We start from the raw sequence: 25,026 nt of genomic DNA on the forward strand, positions 1-25,026 counted from the left end.
TGGAACAAGAGGAAAATTTCTAAAATAAGATGTCATTAAAAATATGGACAGTTACTATCTCTGGATGTTCAGATGAGAGGGAATTTTTCTTCACATTTTTCAGTATCGTCTGAAACATTTTGTAGTGAGCATTTATTAGTTCTCATAATGAGAAAAAGTAAACCATGTCCATTTTGAAAAAATAAAATGCTAACATAACCAAAATCAATAAGAGGAGGCAGTCTGCTCCTCCCAGAACCACACCTCCAATCCACCGCGAACCCTGGGGTGGTACTTCTCTCAACCCTGCCGACCTAGACCATGGAACCAGACACCAACGCCACAAAATTTCCAAGGAAGGAGTAATATCTACAGAACAAGTATAGCAGAAATCTCAAGATTCATGTAGTAGGCATAATAAAGTTGTTTAATAATGCAGCATTCAGAAAGAAATCTTTAATAAGCATGAGATGTATTGATGAATGTGCCTAACCTACTAAGCATTAGTACACCTCATGTTTAAAGCACTTTATATTGTTAATGTTGGTTAATATTAGAAGTCCTGTTCATTACAACTAAAATGTCAAGTAGCATTACAGCAAACATATTCATTTGTATTTCATCTCTGTGTTTAATTTCTTAGGGGAAGGAGAAACATATTTGAGATACAGAGGGTAATTTTACATGATGACAACATACAATTGACTCATTTTTTGTGTGTTTAGAGCTATTTTTAGGTAGAAGAAAAAAACAAATGCAATGTCAAGGATTTTGAAATGCTTAAGACTGACATCTAGATACCTGCTTATTAATAACACAGACTTTTGTCGGTGTTATTACAAGTACAAGAGACTGTTTTGTTCAACTCCAGATTTTCCCTTCTTGCACTCAGCATCCTTGGGCAAGAAAGACTGTGTTCTCAAGACCACACAATAGAACATAGATAGCCACTTATTAATGAGAATCGGTTTGAAATGACAGACACAGATGAAACATCAGCACAAGCTGATTAAAAGGCCACTCTTCACTTCCACAGCCTAAGTGAAAATAATAGTCTTTCCCATACTACCAATAGACCTGAAACTGGCTATACTCCAACATTCTTAGGATAAATGTACATATTCATACATGGACCAAGAAGGACATTTTCCCCCTTAATACCAAAATAAACCTTTTAGGGGTAATTTGGCCACACCCTGTAGATGACTGTGAGGACAGAGCCAGGAGTGCAGTTTCCAGGCTCTCGGCCTCACGTGGAAAGGTGCTGGCTCAGGTAGTAAATGGGCATCAACTGTGATTGGATGACCATCAGCTGTGGTTAGTTGGCTGTCAGTTGTAACCAGTGAGCCACTGGCCACTAATATAACTGCTGTGGCTACACTAGCAGCAAAATGGGGGCTAGCAAGGAGATGGTGGCTGAGCTGGCAAGCATGGATTGCAGTTAGCAAGTGGGGTTGGTTGGCTGGTAGAAAAGGGGACAGCAGGTTGCAGATCGTGTGGCTCCTACTTCCTGTCTCTCCAACCCCGCCGCCAGCAAGACTATAGTGGTATGATTCCCCTATCCATGGCTCCGTGGGTGTTCCTTTTTGGCCTCACCATACCCTGCGTTCTTATGTGGGGAGCGGGAGCAGAGACCCCACAGGCACGACAATGACGGTTCAGGGATGAGCAAGGTATTATATCTCTGAGACCACCTGCAAAGTTCTTCAGCTTTTTAATTCTATTCAAGCAAGTTATTTTTCTCCATATTTCTTACACATTTATTGAGCAATAATAATTCAAATTCCAGGCTCTACACAAAATTTTACAAAATCATTTTAAGCTAGACCTACATTTCCCCTGCCCCCCAAAAAATTCTGTGGCAGAAGTAGTAGAAGCCAAGAGCAAGAAGTGAGGAATGAAGTCAGAGAGATAATAGTAGAGCTGAGATCTTGGTGAGAAGACTTGGGAGTTAACTCTAAGTGAGAGAAGAAGCTGATGGAGAATTTTGAGCAGAGAAGTAATTTTAATTTTTTGGCATTTCAATCGAGTCATTCTGCCTGGTGAATTGAACATAGACTATATTTAGGGCAACCGTCAAATCAGAGAGACCAATTAGGAAACTATCACACTAAACCAGATTGAAAGATCAAGATGGGTTGGACCAGATGGTGGCAGGGACTGGTGAGAAATGGTTAATTTGTGGATATCTGTGGAAGGTGAAGACAAAATGATGTGCTGATTGACAGAAAGTGAGGTATGGAAGAAAAATGGGAGTCAGAGTGATTCCAAGATATTTGGCCTGAGTAAATGGAAGCAGAGTTGCTATTAACAGAGCTGGGAAAGATTTTGCAAGACAGGTGTGGGAGGAATGTAGGAGCTCGGTTTTGGAAGTGTTTTAAGTATCCAGAATTTAGAAACTTCCATTTGGATATAGTGACATGAAGCATATCATTGACCATACGTGAATATATATGTCTCACATTGAACAAGAGGATCAAGACAGTGAAGGCAGATAGAAAAGCAGAGCAAGGTTGAGGACTGGGCATCCCAACATTTAGTGGTGAGGGAGAAGAGAAGGAACCAGCAAAAATTATCTCAACCTGTGGAATAGGAGGAAAACAGGTGAATGGCTGTCCTGGAGATCGATTAAAGGGAGTATATTAAAGATGGTGGAATTATCAAGTGTGTTAAATAGTGTTGATAACTAAAATGAAGACTAAGAACTGACCAATGGATTTTGTACTGTGGAGTTTCCTTCGTGACCTTTGATAAAAGCAGCTTCCTGGAATCGTAAGAGTAAATGTCTAATTGCAGTTGGTTCAACAGAGAATCCATCAACAAAATCCAGATTGTGGAAAATTCTGCAGGCAAAGGAAATAAATTTCAAGGAAATAAACACAGAGGAAGGATCCATGTTAAAAAAGCTTAAAAGAGACAAATCAACCATTTGTAATGTACGGACTTTATTTAGATTCACAAACAAATCACAAAGTAATTCCACAAAAATTTGGATTCAAACAAGCAAAGCACTGAGAAAGGTTTATAAGACCATGGGAAGTTTCACGCTGACTGGATATTTGATAATATTAGGGCTCTTTTATTTCTTAGGAGTGATCATAATAATTGTTTATTTGTTTGATAAAAATATTTTGCCTTTTAAAGATACTTTAAAAAGAATTTACAGATAGAATTATGTAATGTCTAGGTTTTGCTTCAAAATAACCTAGTGGTGGGGTGAAGGTAGGGATAGGAAGAAGGAGGATAAGGATGAAATGAAATTGCCATGTGTTGGTAATTAATTATTGAAGCTAAGTGATGGTACATGGGGGGACTGAGTTCTATACTTTCGTAAATGTTTGAAATTTTCCATAGTAAAAAAAAAATAAAAAGGAGAGAAAGAGAGAGTGAGAGAGAAAGAAGAATAAAACAGGATCCCAGTACAGGTAACTTTTTCAATAGAAAAGGAGATTAATATGCAATAGGCAGAGGGGAAGATGAGTTGTTTTAAGAGTTAAGAATGTTGATTTTATTTGTTTTCTGTTACATGGCTTTCCAAGAAGAAATTAGTTCTGAAAATAATTTAAGTATTTATAAGTAGAATTTAAATTATAATGATGAACTTAAGAGAGATCAAGAATTTTTATAAGAAATCAATATCCATATGTTCAAGTTCAGTTCAACCCACAGAATGCTTAAGAAACAGGCACATTCTAAACTTAATTTTTTTCCAATATGAACATAACCATTACTCACTCTTACCCATCCATCAAAAACATATTTTCAGAAACCTTCTACCAAATAACGTTAATTGAAAACTCTCTTTCAAAATTATATTCTGTTAACATATGTGATTAGCAAAGCGTTGTGCATGATAGTTAATAAATTTGGATTAAACGTAACAAATGCCTGAATCAAAAAGGAAGAAGCAAAGAAAACTGTCATGTAATTCATGTAGCTACTCCTTAAAAATCAAACTTTCCAACTCATTGACCTCTTAATAGAATTATAAAATGCTTTCCGTAATTCTCCACTGTACTATTTTTTTTCAATATTGATGGCTAAGCTAACAGGTACAAAGTTTCTGTGTTGCAACAACTACCCAGGAACAAGTAGTGAGCAGGTGAATATCTGTTTCTATGGTTTCTATTTACAGTGGAGAAGAACATTCACAGTGACTGACACTTTCCTTTAAGCATTGCCTTCTCCCTTATTCCTCTCTTTATTCTCCTTCATCTTGTCTTCGTTCCATCTATTTCCTTTCTCTTCATTTGGCTCTCTTTCAATGGTCATTACCTCTAAGTTCCATTAAAGATGATTTAATTTCAGTTTTCCATTCTAGGGAAAGTATCTGAACAGAAAAAGATCATACAGTAAATCTGTCTGCTCTTTTTTAGTAAGTTTGTCTGACCAAATACTTTGTTTCTGAAAATAGATCAACAATTTAAGAGGAAATGACAAAGTTTCCTTCTTTGCTTGGACAAAGCCTCTTTCCACACAAATCCTTGAGTAATAGGGATCATTTGCTCCTCTCTGTCAGCAGGCGCTGAGATCCACTAGATAAGGCAAACTCCAGGAATGCAGTGAAACTTGCCAATTACTTGGATTGCCCTCAGCAAATATACTGACTTTCTGCTGAATCGAACTAAACCATTTATTACTTATACTCTGATTTCTTTACAATGGCACAAAATTATAGCAACCAAAAGTTGCTAAATATATCCAATGGATAAAAACATAGGTTTGAAAAACAAGTTAGGATCATTTTTCTCATAATACTCCCTGTACAAAACTAAACAACTAAGTGCTTTCAGTGATCTCTGTCAGTTGCAACAATGCAGTCAGAATGCTAAAACAAAAAGCTTTTTGAAATATTTATCTTCCCAGAAGTGTTGAGCAAAGATTCCTGAGAGATGTCCTTCCTTTGCATTTGTAGACTAGCTTCTGTTAAGCTACTTTCAAAGTCAAATAAACTGAAAGTATGCATTTGACAAGAAAAAAAAATATTTTGTCCATTGAATAAATGACATAACTTTATAAACATCAGGCTACTTAAGTCCAAATGTCAATGTACAGATTAAGTGAGTGAATTAAGTGGGCTCCCTCCTAGAAAAAGTCAACAACGTAACCGTAACCGTGCAGAAGCTTATGTAAACCTTCTTTGATATATGTTCAGCTATTTTTTTAACTGCTCAAAAAGTGATTTCAAATCTACATGTAAACATGCCATCAGAATAAAAGTTGTTTTTATTTTTACTAACATAGTGTTTCTTTGATTTTAAATCAGCAAATAATGAATCCTTCAGGTTTGCCCTAGTAAAGAATGTCAGACACACCTGAATGTGTCATTAACTTTCTTCACAGACACTTTCTGAATTCCTGGGGGCCAAGCAAGGCTATTAACTTCCTCTAATCGCCTACAGAAGTCTTTTGTTTGACCACCTTGCCTATATAGTCAATTTCCATTAGCGAATGTAAAACACTTCTTGTATCACTATTAAGTTGTTTTAACCCAATTTGCCCACGGTATAGGAGATCAATTCATTTTTAGGTCCTAAGGTCACTTACTTGGTTTCATTCTGTATAATACGTATGTGTATTTTTGTGTGTCATTTTCTTTTAACATTGTGAAATATAATCAACTCTAAAGTGTAATATATCAGTTAGGTGGTAGAAAGAAGGGAAAATGAGGAAAGAAAAGGGTTTAACTGTCTTTCAGTAACAATACTTAGCATTTTATTTTCTTCACCGTGGACCCAACAGGAAAGCCTAACTTAAAAAGTTGCATCTGGTTATAGTCTCCTTAATATACGCTTGTGTAACACAAACGCAAAAGCTCCAGGGAAATTTTTTAAAATACAGTTAAAATAATATAAGCCAAGAATCATGAACTTTCCTACATGTCCACATTTTTCTGACTTATTTCCATTCTTAGCATAGTATCCTTATCTAGTCTGGCCGGAACTACAAACAAAGCCATGCTATTAACCATCTGCTCATCAATCCCCATTCTTAACCTCTCTAATTTCTAACATATTCTCACGATATTTGTTTTCCTTAAATATTAGTGTTTTTTTTCTTATGATATCTTCTGTTTATTCCTTACATCATTTTATTTTGATGTTTATTTAAAATTCATCAGCCTTTTAAAATCGCATTTTCAACCATTGTGTCTCCTCCTTCCCTTTTGTGTAGTTTTCTCGGCTCCTTGTATGTTGCCTCTCTAATACACATGGGTGTCACACAGGGTAGAAGCTCTTATTAGGGGTACTTTCCTGCCTCACTCTACAGATCAGGAGATAACCAGGATGAATCAGAAGCAGCTGCACGAACACGAACACACTGACTGCAATCCTGGAAACAAAGAGAAAAGGGCAAGGAGGTTGTGTCAAATTCTCCAGCAGAGAATAATGTGTGCCCGGTTGAAATTGACAAGAAATGAAACAAACAAGGGAGAGGGTTCTAACCAGTGTTAGAGATGGGAAAGCAAAGTGGGAGCGAGATAAGGGAGTGGCTATGTAGGTTCAATCTGTCATGTTTGGCTTAAAATTAAGTTTTTCAACCAAACTCAGAAGACAGTTTTTAAAATGTTTTCTTTTAATTAGTACACAGATTAAGACATAAATCTTTTTTCCTTTATAAGTTAAGGCTCTAAAGCATAAAACATACCTAAGTTGATAATTATTATGTGTGTATTAAGAAGGCTATAATAACAGACCCCTATAAAACTTAATATACATACTATAGAAGGAATTAAAAAGGAGGATTCAAGAAAAGAGAGAAAAGGACAAAAATAAGCCAGACTTAAGGTAAATTATGGTTATTGTGAAGAAGCATTAATTAACTGGACTCTGAGCTTCCTGGTAGCTAAGAAAAAAAAAAGTGATGTGTAATAAATTTTTATTAACTGCTATAAGGAAGTAAATTAATTTTTCAAGAGAAACAAACTTTGCCTGTGCTAATTTTATAACACAGTTTCTTACACTTTTTTAACATGATTCTTTTTAGAATATCATAAAATCTATAACCCCTTATCCTATAAAATGCATAGATATACACCAAACAAATTTTATGTACAATTTCAGAGGGTTCGTGGACTGTCTCAAGACTATCTCTGGAGCCTCTAGGAGTTCATGGTCTACAGGTTAAGGATCCTTGTCATTAGAATTTGGGGGAGGGGTAGCTTAAAAATCCTAGTGGATAATGAGAACAGATATTGCAAAAGCTGTATCTTTTTATGTCTTTCTTATTTATGTTAAGAAGATGATATTCAGTGAAAATACTTTTGTGAGGAAAGAGTCATGAACTACATATGTTCAGTCACACTATCTATATTTGACCTTTTGACCAGTAGATTTGCTACCCTTTATTTTTCATGACATAAGTGACTTCTAATCATATCTTTAATTGTTCTACAGACATGTAGAATGTACAATTCTCAAATGAGTAAATCAAATAACTCTGTTTATCATTCCCTTACTTTATTTTATACTTTACTAACATACATGCCTAAACATTATTCGGTCTTCCTTATTTGTAGATATTATAAAATAGAATCATAGCATATAAAATTTTCTTTTCATTCAACATTATGCTTCCAAATTTACCCAGACTGTCGCATGCCACTCAATTCATCATTTTTACTATTGCATAATATTTCTATGAATAAATAAACCATAATTTATCCCTCTCTTATTAATGGACATTTAGATTGATTCCAATCTTCTGCTATTAGAAATTGAGTTTCTATCAATACTTTCTAGGGAAAAGGTTTTACTCTGGGGATTGGGCAGGAGAGAAAATTATAGGCCCATTATTAGTAATAGTTTAGGTCATGGGCTAGCTGATTATATGGATGTTCCTTAATCGTCATACTTTAAAACTTACCTTAAAGTTGCAGATATTCTTTTGTATTTATCAAACACATTTGTTTAAAAAAAAATAAAGTTAAAAGAAGCCATTGATAAACTAGAATATTTTATAATATTAAAATGTTCGGAAAATGGACAATTATGCTTTAAAAGATATCAGGAGTTTCACTGCATCAAAATTATCATATGTGAAAGATCAACTGTTTGTATTCTTTGATTTCTACTAGTGACTATGCAACTATTTTGTTTTCTACCATTTTACCAGTACCTACTAAATCAATAGCATAACTTTCCATTTGCATAAACTTTCATAAATTAGGCTTTTGGTAAGAGATAGCACAGAGTTCAAAACAGATTCAGCATTAAAACCAGTATCTGCCCGTTTTCCTATAAACTATCATATAACACAGATACAAGATATTGAGTCAATTTTATACTGTTTTTATCTGAAGCAGCACTATATTCACTGTATTATAGTAGCCTGAAGCTAAGCAAAGAATTATCCTATAACTACTGTATACAGTAGAAGACAATCTGGGCTTATCTAACCCACTCCCAATCTGTCTTCTAGGGAAATGCAAAGACGACCATGTATTTCTTTTTGTATATAAAATATTACTGGAATAGGTAGACCTGAGTGCATTCTTTTTATATGGTAAAATAGTACTATTACACCATAGAAAAGAAGTATTAAAAATGTAAATGCCATGTATATAATTAAGTATTGAAATATTTTTAGGAACCGTTAAAGTGACTCAGTATTTCCATTCAGGTTCGGTATTGATTGAATCCACTGCTTATTATTTACAGTAACTTAGATATAACCAAAAATTTTATCAGCATTTTTTCTTCTGTTTCGGCGCCTTTATTTCTCACCTGAGTGCTAAAAGTAAGGCGTGATTGAATGATAGAACAAGCCCACTAGGGATATTCTGTTCAAATGGACAGATACAATTTTTGTCCGGAATTCCTTAATTTGGGATAATGACTCTGTAGTACTATGTAGAGATTTATGGAGAACAACTGGTGATTCATCTTAAGCATACTAGGCTACTCTACCAAGTGGTATTAATTGATACAATTACCAGCTGTAGAAAGGTTTGCTCATATTTTTATAGCTGTACATATGTGTGTGTATATATATTTCAAATTGACATTGAGTGTTTGAGTTGCTGTGTTTCAACAGATCCACCTAAGTACCTCTCATGTTGCAACACACACTGTTCCAGGAGGTGGGGCTACCATGTTGAATAGGAAAATCAAGGTCCCTGCCCACACAGAGTTCATACTTTTGTGAGAGAGACAGGCAATAAATGGAAACAAAACAAGCTCAAGAATGACCAGGGTTGGAGTGTGCCTCTTTAAATAAAATAGAAAAGATCTCTTTGAGGAAGTCACATTAGGGTTGAGAATCAAATAATAAGAATGAGCCAATCAGGTCCAGGGTGTTGGGAGAAGGGGGAAGCAAGTGTCTAAAGCAGAGAGGAGCCAGAGCATTGGTCCTGAGACAGGCATGCACATGGCATACAAAGAGTTTGGATTGTTCCAGGTACAAGGGAAGCCATAAGGATTTTAAACAAGTGAATAACATCATCTGATTTATATTTTTTAAAAGATTATGTAGTAAGTAAGTTGTGATCATGATGCCTCCTTAATATACTGCTGTGTATCTCTCTTTCACAGACAAACTTCTTTAAAGGCACATGTAGTTTTTGATTCTACTTTAAGACCTCGGACTGAGCTCAATTGTCCTCCATAACCCCAAAACTTTGGAGTAAAGCACCCAAAAGAAAAACTCAGTAATTTTTCCAACAATTTTGGGAAGGTCAAACTGACTGTGTTAAAAATGAACATTCAACCTAATCTCACTTCACCCCAACTTCCAAATGCCAAATATTCAAACCCACCAGAGAATGTTGGAAAGCTACCAATTTTGATACCCTAGAGAGGATGAAAACTTCCGTAAATCCCAACTAAACAGACATAGTCTTAGGACCCTGCACATTCTGCTCAGAGATGGAGGGTTCCACAGCCTCTTTTGATTTTGCTTTCCCTCAGTTCTGACTCTCAGGATGAACCCAAGTCCCATATGTAGAACCTTATCATACAATACTTTTTCTATGGCTCAACCCAGCCTGAAACTCCCCATTCAAAGTCCCAACAGAGTGTGAAGTTCCTCATTATGATTCTCTCTCTTTACTGCATGCAATCATCCATAATTACTTTATGATCCTGCTTTTTAGTTTTGCCAGTAAACTTCCAGCAATCTGTTGGCCTTTACCTCTTCCTCATTACTCTGACCTTGCTTTAGTGTTTGACCCAAAACCTCTTCCTTGATCGTGTATCTTCTTATTTTGAAAAAGACGCTCTTTGTTTTTATTCTACTTTTATGAATTATTCTCATTGTTTCCTTCAGGGCAGCTTCTTCCCTGTATTAGTTAGGCTTTGCTTCATAACAATTACTTAGTTAACTCATAAATCTAAAGGTGAGCAATTTGGGATGGATTCCACTGGTCTTAGCTGGGCTTCATCATGAATCTCTGTTCAGCTGATGAGTCAACTGGGACAAACAGAGCCTTTCTTCCCATGGTCTCTCATCCCCCAGGAAATTTGCTTGGGTTTTTTTGTTTGTTTGTTTTATGGTAGTTGTATAACTTCAAGAGCAGTAACAAAGCTAGCCCCAATGTGCAAGCACTTTTCAATCTCTTTTTTTGGTCACATTTGTCATTGTCCCACTAGCCAAAGCAAGTCACTTGGATAAACTGAGAGTTTGTGTGGGAGGAGATTTCCAAAGAATATAGATGCAAGGTGTGAACAGACCAGGCCATGACTACAAGTGGGAGGAGATTTCCAAAGAATATAGATGCAAGGTGTGAACAGACCAGGCCATGACTACAATCTTTGAGCATACACTGTACTTACCTAAACTATGGGCATTTCTAAAGAATTGATCTTTGGCCCCTTCTCCTATTTCTTAGATTCTCACTCTATGGTTCTTATAATCCTTGTGAAGTCTGCAACACTCTGCAGTTCTTATATTCCTGTGACATGTACAACACCTCTGTGTGAATGCCTTCAAACATCCATCTTTACAAAATAGACTTGTCTCTTTGCCCTGCTTTTTGTATTTCTAAATTTCTCCTGAACATGTTCATTGAGATAACTTACTAGTACTTCAAATTCAACATACCAAAAAACTTGAATATATTTTCTTTCTGTTCCAACCATACCCTCCCCAATAAAAGTTACTTAATGAAATGTATATTTCTTTTAATATTTCACCTGGTCTCAAATCACATATTTTTTTAATCCTCTCTCTTTCTCTTCTCTTACATCTAATTTGTAGTTTTGCCTCTACTATTTACCACATAAAAATGTTCTTGGATTTATTTAAATTTCAGTTTCAATATTTCATCCTAAAAATAATAAGAAAAAACTTGCCCTACAGGGCTATTATAAAGATTAAACTAGCTCACATATACAATTTTGTGTGCTTAGCACATTGAAGGTACTTAAAAATGTTATTTCCCTTCCCCTAAGTCATCTTAATTTTTCATTCATGAGATTGTTCTTATCCCCACTCTTCTTTTTTATTTTTATTTATTTATTTTTAAAAACCACCATAAATTGAAATTAAACCCTTATAACCTCATGCCAAGGACCTTTGGAACAACTTCCCTACTCTTGCCTAGCTTCTTGCTTCTTCAGTCCATTCCCACATCATCACAGTCTTTTCCAAGCTGTGCTTTCCATTTATTTCCTATCAAACAAAATCTAAACTCTTTAACCTGGCACCCATGGTCTTTTCCAAATACTCATCCCAACCTCTTTTTCCAGATTTATTTCTCATTGCTGTCTCCATGAATGCTTCAACTAAGCCATACAACTTACCATTCCCTGAATATACTTTCACTTCCTTCTCTCCATATTTGGCAACTTGTACTGAATTGTCCCATCAATAAGCATTGAGTAAAACTGAATAAGACAGCATTTTAACTACAGGAAATTTACTATTTCCAGAGGAAATAGATAGTCTTAACCCCTGAGATTATAAATTCTCTGGTGCAGAAACACTGTCTTAAATAATTTTTCAGGTATGATACAGGAAACTTAAGTACCCTTTCCTCAAAGGCTTGACTTTTCTCAAAGTCTCAAATGAAAGATAGAAGTTTTACAACGAGCTATTACATGATAAAACACAGGCTCTGGGGGCAGGCTGGAAGCAAGCAAATCTCAGTTCCATCATTTATTAGTTGTGTAGGCTTAAGTAGTTTACTTAAACTCTCTTAGCTTCAGTCTCCTCATCTGTAAATAGAAATAATAAAACAACCTTCATAAGGTTGTAATATATAAGGTAATGCAAGTGAAGTTATTTGTGTGGTAAGTAGCACAAGGGTAAGCCCCCAATAAACATCAGTCATTATTACCTATTGCTCTACTAACAACAAATACAAAATCATGAGAAAAACAATGCATGAATTCTTCCTATGAAGGTTAGAAAAAGCTTCTTGGAAGCTTTTGGGGGGGGTCATGTGAGCTGAACCCTGAAAAAAATGTGTGATTTTCTCCAAACAAGTACTGATCTATTCTCCCTTTGGACATACTCATCCATGTATTTGTTTCTTCATTCATACATTAAACAATTTTTTTTTAAGTACATGCTTCATGATACACAGTTTATGCTACTCTTACATCATTTATCAACATCTGCCTTATGGTAGCTGAGAAAGAGAAAAAGCAGCCGCCGACATCCAGGAGTTGGCCTGGCACTTATGACGAGGCCTCAGTTTTCTCCTGTTGAACATAAACAATCTCACAAAACGTCAACATCAGACAAGGCCACTTTGTGACCATGATGGATCAAGAAAAAAAACAAGATCAGATCACTCTTAATCATGTTTGAACACTACTAAAAACATGGACATTGTCTAATCACAAAAATAACCAAATACCCACCTATCTTGGTTAATACAAGTGACTGCTGTTTCTTTACCAATTATAGCTTTACGCTTGTTACTCTTCCCTTCTTCTCAAAAAGATTTAAGATACCCAGTCATACAATTATCCCCACTTCCTGAAAGCAATTAATCCAGAGCAAAGCCCCCTAAATCATGTAATGCATCCTTTCTGATATGTTCTTACTGAGATGCTCCACCCATTGTCTTCCTTCCCTGCAATGAATAATAAACCTCTACAGTGTGTACCTGGTGGTCTTCGGCTGAAGGGCATTGACATATATTCTTGGTTCACTAGTCTTACCTCCAAGGATTGTAAAATTCTCTAGAGAAGAAGCACTGTCTTATTCATTTTGGTATCTTTCATCATATAAAAACATTGCCTTTAATAAAGCATATATACACAAAATGTTTATTGAATGAATACATGAATCCCATAGATTCTATCTTGTTCAATGACTAGAAATACTGAAAAGATTTTGGAGAAGGTATCTTGAGTCTTACTTCACAGACATGACACAGGCACCCTCCAGCACAGTTCTGGGACTTATGGGAAGATTGTACCTACCTCCTATAATGGGAATCTTGGTATATAGTAATTGATTAATATTCAGAAAAGGCAAAAAGATGTATGTGAGATCAGAATAGCATTGGAGTGACTTTAAATCTATCAAAAATACAAGTTTTTCATAGGAACCAGAGGGGATTATTATTCTAAATCAACCAAAGCATGCTGACAACATGGTATGCAGCATTTGTGTCAATGGAAATATTTATTCTGATATAAGATTCTAAATGCCTTTCAAATTTGATATCTAATACAAAGTTAAAAAGTTCTTAGTAATAGCATTTCTTGAGTTGCAAGTTCTTAATAATAGCAGTTCTTGCATTTTCATTTTACCCTTAAAAAAATACGGAATTGATGAAAAAATATCTCTAATTGAGAAATTTAATCTGAATTTTAAAATTGTACAAAATACGGCATATGAATAAAAAAGAAATAAAAACATTAAAGAATCTGACACTAAATTAATTCAAATTTTAAATAGGGAAATATATAACTGAAAAACTTGGTAGAAAAAAATGACACCATGATAAAAAAAATCTTACACAATAGATAGTCTTTTTATAGCATTTGAAATAGCCAAATAAGCAAGAAGATGGGAAATATAGATCAAATGATCTACATTTGTATCTATATGCATTTAAGCGAAATTCTTGTCACATTAATCTTCAGAGAAACATCCACATAAACTAATACTAACTTTGCAGGCTTCAGGAAAAAAGCAATAAGGAGGTCATTCAAGCCGCTATTCATCTGCACAACTACTTTCCCCAGAAAAACTAGCCCAATCTTTCCAGTGCTAAGAAGTGCTAAGAACCCCCACTAAAAATGGGAGCCAGAGAATGAATGCTGCACAGAAATTAGCAATTAATTAGTAAGAAAATTAGGGAAAAGAACATATAATTATTTTGTTTGGTAATGTTTTATAATGTAATAATGAAAATCTATTAATATTCTTCAGTAAAATAGTCAAACTATCATCATGCACAAACTGAAAAATATTTCATACATAATAATTTGAAATTATGTATGTTGAGCACAAAAACTGAAATTACAAGTCTGACCCCACAACATTAATTTTGCAAACTGAATTTTAGTTTTCTGTCCATTTAAAAGCTTACGCCAGTAATTCCTTTACCTTAATATAACCACGATATAGCTTAATATGTATAAATGTGATTTTTAGAAACCATCTCAATGAGATTCACAATCGGTTCCTGGCTTGATATTCATTCTACATTACAAAGAATATTTGAATCTGTCTGTGACCCTTAAGTATTTTTCCCCAGGGGTGGATTACAGCCACTGATTTCTGGGAGCATAGAAATTATGCTGTTATGACTAGGAGTCTAAACAAAAATTAAGGCATGAAGAATTCACTGAGAAAAGAATGCAAAACGGCCTATGCCTCTAATGAGGAAACTCAGTGGGTAAAAAAGCAACTCTAAGAGGAACAGTTGAAGAAAAGAGGTTGCTCTGTCAGATGCTCTTTAAAATACCTGAGATTTGTAAATAAGCAATCATTCATTTAATTGTTCATTTACCCAACCAATATTGATGAGTGTTTATTATGTATAGGAACCACACTAAGCTCTGGGGCCCAAGACAGTGACTCCCCTTCCCACCTCCCACATGCAGAGCTTATAGTCTTGCAGAAAATAAATAAGCAATGACAAAGGAGGTTAAAGTCTGAATATAATATAACATAACATAACATAACATAACATAACATAACATAACATAATATAATATAATATAATATAATATAATCAGGAAAGGCTGCCTGGCAGATAGGAACAAACAAGGTGAGGCCTGAAGAATGAGTGAGAGTTGGTCAGGAAAAGAAGATAAAGAGTTGGTTTGCGGGCCAATCCAGTGAATAGCCAAACCCATGTGAAGCCCAAGACCACAGGTGAGGGAAAGTATGGAAGAAAGACTGAAAGATGCTCAACATGTGAGCTGAGGCTGGACTGGGTGTGTACAAAGTATGATCCATTTGGACAGATATAAAGGAGGAACTGCCCAACTAAATAATAAGCAACATTTATTAAGCCCTCACTATGTGTCAAGTTCTCTATGGTGCATGCTTTCTGTACAAATAATCTCATTTATGTCACATAAAGATCCTATGGAATAGTTGTCATTTTTATTCCTATTTTACAGATAAGAAACGAAGGCAAAGGAGTCAAATAATTTGCTCAAGCTTAGCTGTCTTGACAAAGCCGGATTTAAATCCAGATCAGCTGGACCCATAACTTGTGTCCATAAACACATCCAGGCTAGATCAAAAATGGGACCAGCATTATATTTCAATTAAAACTCTACCACTAATATTTGGACCTAGTTAAAATATCTACCAGAAGAACACAAAGATTGCTCTGACTTTTATTTACCATATAGATTCTCAATGTGATCTTGGCACTTGGAAAATCCAAAGGGAATTTTCTGAACTTACAACCAGACAGATTTTATTGAGGCAAAGTCTTGTTTATTTTTTTCTTGGTAGCCTCAAGACATAGTAGACAGGATATAGTAGTTGCTTAACAAAAGTTAGTGTTGCTGTATTGTATAGAAGGTTGTGTCTACTTTTATGTATCAGTTTGATGAGAAGCTTTACTTTTATTCATCAAAAGTAACACCATGCTATATCTACAGAGACAAACCAAACTTTTAAATAAATTCACTTAAACAAAAACAAACCAATTTGAAAAAAATAAACAAATTTTTTTTTTTTTTCAAAGAATAAGTTAGACCAAGTTGGAATTTAAGTTCTAATCTTTAGGACTGAAGCACAGTAGTTTATGAGTTATTTCACTCACACAAAATTTTTTCTATCATTAGTAATTTGTTGAAAACCTGAAAAGAAACAATAATCAATACTTTTACTAGGAGAGAGTGTTTCTGAATGGCATATTGCAATTGAAACTTTACAGTATTATTGATTTTGTCAATTTTCCTAGAAAAAATTAAAAATGACTCCTGACTAATTTTAATGACTCTGTGCTATATCACTTCTTTGCTTCTCAAAGGTATTTTGAGATCCATGTAATCAAGTTCTACTGCTGTTAATCAACTATTTTAAACTGCTATTAATTGCACTTACACTTTGACTGTGATTTGAATGCAGTTCAACTGGTTCCTTTTTTCCTCATTTTTATGACTTTGCCATTATTCTTATAAAATTTATTTTAATTTAGCAGCTAATTATCATTTTCTTAAAAATAGTGACAAATTTATATAAAACTTCATTGTATAGAAAAGTAAGATAAACAGTTACATTAATATAAACAGTACAATACAGTTAAATTAACATGAAAAATCATATAATATTATACCTGAGATATAATTTATTATAAATTAATTATTTTAGCAACATATTTGTCATGTTGTTATTTTCTATCAAAGGATAGGAAGAGAAGAATGCATCATAATTCTATAGGCAATGCAGTCATTTAATAATAGACTTTTCTAATTAATCTTTGGCTTATAAATATGCTTTTGTTGATTTAAATTGTTTGTCCTAAATTTCGTATCTTAGATTTATCCAAATATTTAATTTGTTAAATAGCCATATATATGTACTCTAATAATGTATTTTACTTATATATGCAAAGCTCTTTTATCTTAGTTTTTAAAACTATGGCATTTAAGTATACTTTGTCCTGGAAGGGAGAAATTGAAAAATGCATTATTTTTATTTTCCACATATATGCATTTAATAGTGATTTAAACTATACAAAGTGATATATCAGAATAACTTGTGAATATTCTAATTGATTTTTAAAGCACATTGTTTCTCTACCTTTAACTAACTTAAGATTCAAAAACTGGCTTCCTATCCCAGCTGAGAAAGAAATCTACTGATACCTAGGTTGAAAATAACTAGGAAACTGTGTACAACTGGTATTGGATAATTATTAAATTCAGCAATATACAAATCACCAAATAGTGAAGCTGCAATTCTATTTTAAAATGGTGGTGTAAGAGAATTTTCTTTCTGAGACTATACCACTTTATTTCTTCATGCCACTTTCTTCAAGCCAGACAATGGCAAGGACCTTAAATTAGATAAAATCTTGACAGAACTATAGTCTGACACATTAAAAAGTAAAATTAGGAAAATATGCCTTAAACTAGATGGAGAGAAATTCCATTACATTTATACTTCATAAAATTTGAAAACTTTTATTCCATAAGCATAAACTACCAAGAAAATTACAAATTATAAATTATTCTTTCTTTTTCAATGCGGCCCATGAAATGGTTATAGGAGAGGAATTGGAAATAATCAACGTTTACGTGGCAATAAGAGGAGAAAAACTTTTCCACAAAATACTTTTGATCCTAGTCCAATTTAGAATAAAGGTGTGTGGACATCACTGAAAGCACACTTAAACAATTAGGCAAAGAACTTTTTAAACTCTTTGTGTATAAATGATGTTAGGAGTAAATTATACAATTATAGATCATTTTCCTTTTTATCAATATATTGCATTACTTGAACTTTTTTACAACAAAAACAATGGAATTTAAAGCCATTGTTCTAGGCTCCAAGATTTATATGTGATTTCCATACCATTATTTTCTAGCTGAACTTTGTCTCTAAAAACACTGTGAATAAAAAATTAAAAAAGTGTTCTGAGTAATTAGACCATAAGAGTAAGGATTTGAGGGATTCCATGTTGAAGAATGGAAGAAAAATACTCCTCTATAAATCTAAGAATTCAAATTGAAAATAAAATAAATACAACATTCTTTGTAGAGAGAAAGTAAATCATTAAGAACAGGTTTTTTCAATTTCTAGTAAGGAGATTGAATCAAAAATCTCCCAACAAATAAAAGCCTATGACCAGATAGATTCACCGCTGAATTTTACCAAACATTTAAAGAAGAATTGATACCAAACCTTCTCAAACTCTTCCAAAATATCAAAGAGGAGGAAATACTTCCAAAATCATTTCATGAGCCCAGCATTCTCCTAATACCCAAACCAGAAAAAGACATTACTACGAAAAAAAACTAACATGTCAAGGTAATATCCCTGATGAATATAGATGCAAAAATTCTCAAAAAAGTGTTAGCAAACCAAAATAAGCAGCACATTAAGAAAATCATACACCAGACATGATCAAGTGGGATTTATCCCTGGGATGCCACACTGGTTCAACATTTGCAAATCAATCAATGTGATATACCACATTAACAAAACGAAAGACAAGAATCACATGATCATCTCAGTAGATGCAGAAAAAGCATTTGACAAAATACAATATCCATTCATAATAAAAACTCTTAACAAATTAGGTATAGAGGGAACATGTCTCAATATAATAAAGGCCATATATGACAAACCCACTGCTAACAGAATTGTCAATGATGAAAGGTTGAAACCTTTCCCTCTAAGATCAAGAACACAAGGGTGCCCACTCTCACCACTCTTATTCAACATAGTACTAGAAGTGTAGTTAAAGCAATCAGACAAGAAAAAAAATAATAGAAGGTGTCAAAATTAGAAAGGAAAAAGTAAAAACTGAATCTATTTGCAGATGACATGATTTTATATAGAGAACATCCTAAAGACACAATCAAAAACCTGTTAGACCTAATCAATGAACTCAGTAAAGCTGCAGAATACAAAATTAACATACAAAAATCAGTAGTGTTTTTATACACTAACAATGAATTTTTTCAAAAAGAAAGAAATCAATCCCATTTACAATAGCATCAAAAACAATAAATTTAATTAAGAAGGTAAAAGACCTCTACTCTGAAAACTACAAGGCATTGATAATAAAAATCGAAGAAGATGCAAATAAATGAAATGTCATTTCGTGTCCAATGGCATTATTTTTTTAACAAAGCAGAAAAAGCACTCCTAAAATTTATATGGAACCACAAATAGTCAAAGAAATCCTGAGAATGAAGAACACTTCCTGATTTCATGCTATACTATAAAGATGTAATCATCAAAACAGTATAATACTGGCAGAAAAATAGACAAAAACAGACAAATAGACCAATGAAACAGAATCGAGGGCTCAGAAATAAACCCAAGAGTATACAGTCAACTAATACATGACAAGAAGACAATAGAGAAAAGACAATCTTTTCAATAAATGGTGCTGGGATAACTGGATATTCACATTAAAAGAATGAAACTGAACCCATATCTTATACTCATTCTCACAAGAATTAAGTCAAAATGAATTAAAGACTGAAATGTGAGACCTGAAACCATGAAACTCTTAGAAGAAAACATAAGAATAAAGTTCTTTGACATGAGTCTTGGTAATATCTTTTGGAAATCACACCTAAAGCACAAGCAACAAAATTAAAAATAAACAAGTGGGACTATGTCAAACTATTAGGTTGGTACAAAAGTAATTGCAGTTTTTGCAACTATTTTTAACCTTTAAGCCGCAATTACTTTTGGATCAACCTAATAAAAAGCTTCTGTGCAGCAAGAAAAACCATCAACAAAGTAAAAAGACAACCTATGGAATGAGAAAAAGAATTTGCAAACCATATATCTGATAAGGGGTTAATATCCAAAATCTATAAAGAACTCATACTACTCAACAGCAAAAAAAAAAAAAATAATAATATAGCACAATTTTTAAAAATGGACAAAGGACTTAAATAGACATTTCTCCAAAGAAGATTTATGAGAGGCTAACAGGTATATGAAAAGATGCTCAACATCACTAGTCATTAGGGAAATATAAATTGAAACCACAGTGAGATATCACCTTATGCCAATTAGAAAGGCCATCATCGAAACAGCAAGAAATAACAAATGTTAGCATGGATGTAGAGAAAAGAGAACCCTTCTGCACTGTTGGTGGGATTATAAATTAGTACAGCCCTTATGGAAAACAGTACAGAGGATCCTCAAAGAATTAAAAATAGACCTCCTATATGATCCAGCAATCCAACCTTCTGGGAATATATCGAAAGGAAACAAAAGCACTAACTTGAAAAGATATCTGTATCCCCATGATCATCATTGTTTATATTAATAATAGCCAGGACATGTAAACAACCTAAGTATTCATTGATGGATGAATGAATAAACGAGTTGTGGTACATATATACAACAGAATATTATTCAGCCCTTAAAAAGAGGAAATCTTACCATTTATGACATGGATGGATCTTAAGGGCATTATGCTAAGTGAAATAAGTCAGACAGAGAAAAGTAAATACTTTATGATCTCACTTATATGTGAAATGGAATCTTAAAAAAAAAAAATCCCAAGCTCATAGAAAAAGAGATCAGACTTGTTACTAGAGATGGAAAAAGTACAAATTTCCAGTTACAAAATAAATAAGCACTGGGGATGAAATGTATAACATGATGTAGAGCTAACAGTACTGTACAAGTATGATACATAGGAAAGTTGTTAAGAGAGTAAATACTATGAGTTCTCATCACAAGGAGAAATCGTTTTCCTTTATTTTCTTTGTATTGTACTATATGAGAAGATGGATATTAACTGAACCTATTCTGGTAATCATTTCACAATATATGTGAATCAAACCATCATATGGTATGCCTTAAACATATACAGTGATGTATGTCAATTATTTCTCAATAAAACTGGAAAAAGGCAAAGCAATTATATGTGGAATAATAATCAATTATTACATTGGTTTATCTTTTAATAATAGTCTAGTTCTTTTTTTAGCATCTCTACTTCCTAGTATTAAAAGCAAATAAATAAACAAACCAAACACTAACACTTTCAACTGTTTGCCCTGGCACTAATAACTCCAGAAGTATTATTGTTTTCTTATTAATGAAGGTTAAGAATAAAGATATAAACAGATGAATATTAATATTCATTGCATTAAACTAGCCTAATTAGGAATTAGATGACTCAACTTTCATTGTTCTCCCATTGCTTCTCATCTCACACATATGAATATAAACAATAATCTTTACTTAATGCCATATACTGAGCTCATTATAAAATAAACTACATTAACTTTCACAGTATTCATAAGGGAAAAAATGAAGTATAAGTTTGAAAAACTCAGTAAAGAAAGATACTAAAAAAAGATGCTTGTGTACAATTTCCAGGTATTAAGACATGCTGTAGACCACTTGGACACCCTCACTCAGAAGACTGTTGAGTTAAAATCACTGGTACTGAAATGGAGTGGAATTCTAGAGACCACAGCTATCTGCACTAACAGTATTGTAGCAGTTTAGCTATTTGGTGGCAAGAACCCTCATTGGTAACCTGGGTTCACAGGTGTACACTTAAATTGAAACAAGTGGCCCGTGCTGACCAGGAGACACAGAAGCAGTGTCTGATCAGCATCAAGTTTTTATTCCAGTGGATGTGAAGACCCAAGGGAAGCCCACTATAGAGATCTAGGACAGTAATGACACGTGGGAACACTGCTGAGAACCAATCCCAAGAAGAAAGTTCATTAAGTTATGTGCAGAAAGAGAAAAGTATTCTTGGCTGCAGATCGCCCCTGAGAATCAAAAAATAACCAAAATATTTTAGTTGCTTTATTTTCTGTTTGTTAAAGAGAACCTAAATAAGTAAGGATACTGTGCTTGAGCCACAGAACATTATCATTTTTGAATGGCTTGCCTTGCTTCAGTACCTGCTTTCTTCAAGTATGTCAAGTATGAATGTAGCTGAACCACTACATATGAAACGTGAGAGCTGATGTTCCCAGATAATCAGGGAATCTAGAGGTTTAGGCAACTCCAGAGACCTTACAGATGAGGAAAGAGAGGCCCAAAGCTGTAAAATAAATTAAATATATTTAAAAGTAGTATAGATTATGAGTTCAAGGCACTAGTGTTATTATAGTATTTATTATAATAGGATATGTGTGCTACACTGAATGTAAAACATACATAATGCTATACGTCACATGGAAATCATAATGAAAACATACATGTTCATAAGTAAGCACTCAATAAATAAGCAAAGGTATTTCCTATAGATTGTTACAGAAAATAAACACAGGTTCACACAGGTGATTTTTCTCATTTGAGAACTTATCGATCTACTTGTCAAAAGTCTTAATTTTAATTTAGTTCTAATTAGGCATAAAATAAGACCCTTCTTAACATTTATAGGTTCTTAGTGTTGGAAAGAAGCACCAAACACCCTTTCATATTTGGATTTGAGTTTGGAAAGCAGCACCAAGGCTCCATGGCTGTTCCTTCTCATTTTATTCCCTGGGCCAGTAAGGGATACTGCAGCTCACATAAAAAGAAGAAACACATGAGAAAATCAGTGAACCCCAATGGTTCCTCTACTAAGGATCCATCCTATAAAATGATTCCTGAGAGACATTGCCAGTCTTTGCTTTCATTGGACACAGGCAAGAGAGTTCAGTCCCCACTTACTTTTCAACCCACCAGATCCCAAGTATCCACTGTCAAGACCATGCTTTATCTAATTTATATTCAACAACCACGAATATAACCTTTCCCTCCCCCACTCACCACACCACTACTGTCTGGCACTTGCATAGATAGACGGATGAACAGACAGAAGAGCAGATGGACTGATGAGCGGAATAAGTACATAAAGAAGTGAATAAGTACATAAAATTTTCCTCTTTGGTTCCACTATAATTCATAGGATTTATTCAAATATCTGGGCAAAGCCTTTATTTCCTCCTCTGGGGAAAGACTTATTTTTCTTGTTGAAATGTACTAAATATTTGTAGCTGGTGAGTTTCTAATCATAATAAAAACCAAAAGATACCATAATTTGGGTAGCATAACTCTATATCTGGGATTCAAAGAAAAATGTCTAGTTATGAAAATGTAGTGAGAAATTAGCATCTTCTAAATGTTACTTTCTATGTTTGTTAGACCTGTGTGTGACTAACAGAATGAGATCCGAGATTAGAGTTAGAGCTGGAGTTGATGCTTTAAATGTTCAGAGTGAGAGAGAAACTTTAGATCTAAAAGTGTGGTTTAAGGGAGATCTATGATATACCTGCATATGAAATGCAGTTCTGTTGTTACAGTGAGGCATGACTTATTTTACAGCCAAAGAAAAGGCGGAGTATTAAAGGCAGCATTTGTTGATGTTAATGAAAACACACCCAGGGCCTGTGGGTACACATACTGAAAGAGAAATCATTTCAACAACAGCCACTTGCCTGGCTCACTCTCACTTAGCAGGGGAGGTGTGTTTCAATTAGAAGGTTCTTGCCAGCACTTCCTCATACTTTCTAGGCAGCTCTTTGGAAATTAGGGGGTTATAGGTAGGTAGGAAGGAAAACTCATTACGTGCCCTCAAAGAGTTGAGAAATAAAGTGTGGGTTTGTACTACTCACGGCTCTGCCTGTAGGCTCTTGTCCTCGGCCACATAGTTAGAAGGAATATAGCCCTGCAGCTGCTGGCCGGAGCCAACTCTTTTCTCCAAGTGCCTGGCAAACCACCAGCCTTCGTGGGAGGAGTCCAGGATTTGGAGCTTGTCACCCACACAGAAGCTCAAGTCCTCTGCAGTCCGAGCCTGGTAATCAAATAGGGCCACAAAGTAGTGGCCATGGCTTCTCCTGGGCTCGTGATCAGGGGAGCAGTAGGCCCCTGGGTTCTCAATCACCTCCGGCTTGTCTGCCTCCCGGAACAAGCAGGGGACACAGGGCTGCAAGTATGCCCAGAGCCTCCGGAAAACATTGCCCATGCTGCCCTGTTGAAGAGGGCTTCTCCCTCTCCCCTTTGTCTCTGCAGATCCACTTTCTCTTCCTCCACCAGGCAACTTTGAAATCAGCAACCAATTCACCACCAGGCTTTGAAGAGTGAGCAAAGCCCCGTTTCACAACAGTCCAGCAGACCTGGCTGCTTGCAGAGACTCACCGGCTTGCTTTCTGTGGCTGTAGCTGCTGTCCCAGAGCAAAACCGAGTGGGAATTGGGCAGCAGCTCTGTGGCAAGATGCCTTTTCTTCTTGTCTGCTTAGGAATCCCACAACAAAAACATAATTAAGAGGGCTTTATTTAGACAAACGCCTGAGAACAGAGAAGAGTCACCTTACTTTTTGTCCCAAGGAAAAGTTAACAAGAGAAAGATGGAAAGTCCAGGTAAGATCTCTGCTTCTTTCCTTTACCAGGAGCTCTCTCCCAGCCTCAGGTCTGTCTCTATGGTTTGACCAGCCCTGGCCCCCACTGCTCTTTCCTTTTTGCTAATGAATATCCAATCAGTGGAGGCTATTGCCTTTACTGATATTCTGAGCTATGATCAGGCTGTAATAATTTCACCTTACTTCCTGGTTTCTTTTTGTCTGTGATCTAAGTGACATTCCAGTCCTCTTTACCTCTCCCTTCTCCCGCACTCAGGAGAGAACAGCGCCCTCATCAGGGAGCCAGACTCTTAAAGCATGGGCCAAAATCCCTACTCCTGGACAAACAGGCCAGCCCAGGGAGCTTTTTGTCCTGCTACGTTCCCAGCGCAGAAATTAAGGGCAGAGGTACCCCCACAGCACCCCTTAAAAATGAGGATTGTTTTTCCACCACTAGGGGAAATCAAAAAGGCAAATTAAAGTGTTTAGGTATTTGTTGCTGGACAAAGGGAAATTTGGGAAAGAACCATTGAGTCCCTACCTTTTTTCATCACCGTGAATAGATTTTAACAGCTTCAACATCTATTTACAATCTGGAAAGTCTGAAAGCAGCTGACTGAAACGCTGAGAA

The 25,026-nt window shown here is 34.9% G+C and overlaps 1 protein-coding gene across 2 annotated transcripts in view; it reads right to left on the reverse strand.

The window, feature by feature from the left end:
• Positions 1 to 24,618, reverse strand: part of FRK (fyn related Src family tyrosine kinase) — a 101,434-nt gene extending 76,816 nt beyond the window's left edge. The window contains exon 1 of one of the 2 annotated variants that reach the window (XM_033093734.1): positions 23,673 to 24,613. In XM_033093734.1, coding sequence (XP_032949625.1) covers positions 23,673 to 24,022 — 350 coding nt within the window. In that variant the 5' untranslated portion in view covers positions 24,023 to 24,613. Of the gene's footprint in view, positions 1 to 23,672 lie in introns of both variants that reach the window. The other variant, XM_033093741.1, reaches the window with a different exon arrangement.
• Between the last annotated feature and the right edge of the window lie 408 nt (positions 24,619 to 25,026).

This window comes from Rhinolophus ferrumequinum, chromosome 3 (genome assembly GCF_004115265.2).
Source record: "Rhinolophus ferrumequinum isolate MPI-CBG mRhiFer1 chromosome 3, mRhiFer1_v1.p, whole genome shotgun sequence".
Lineage (NCBI taxonomy): Eukaryota > Metazoa > Chordata > Mammalia > Chiroptera > Rhinolophidae > Rhinolophus > Rhinolophus ferrumequinum.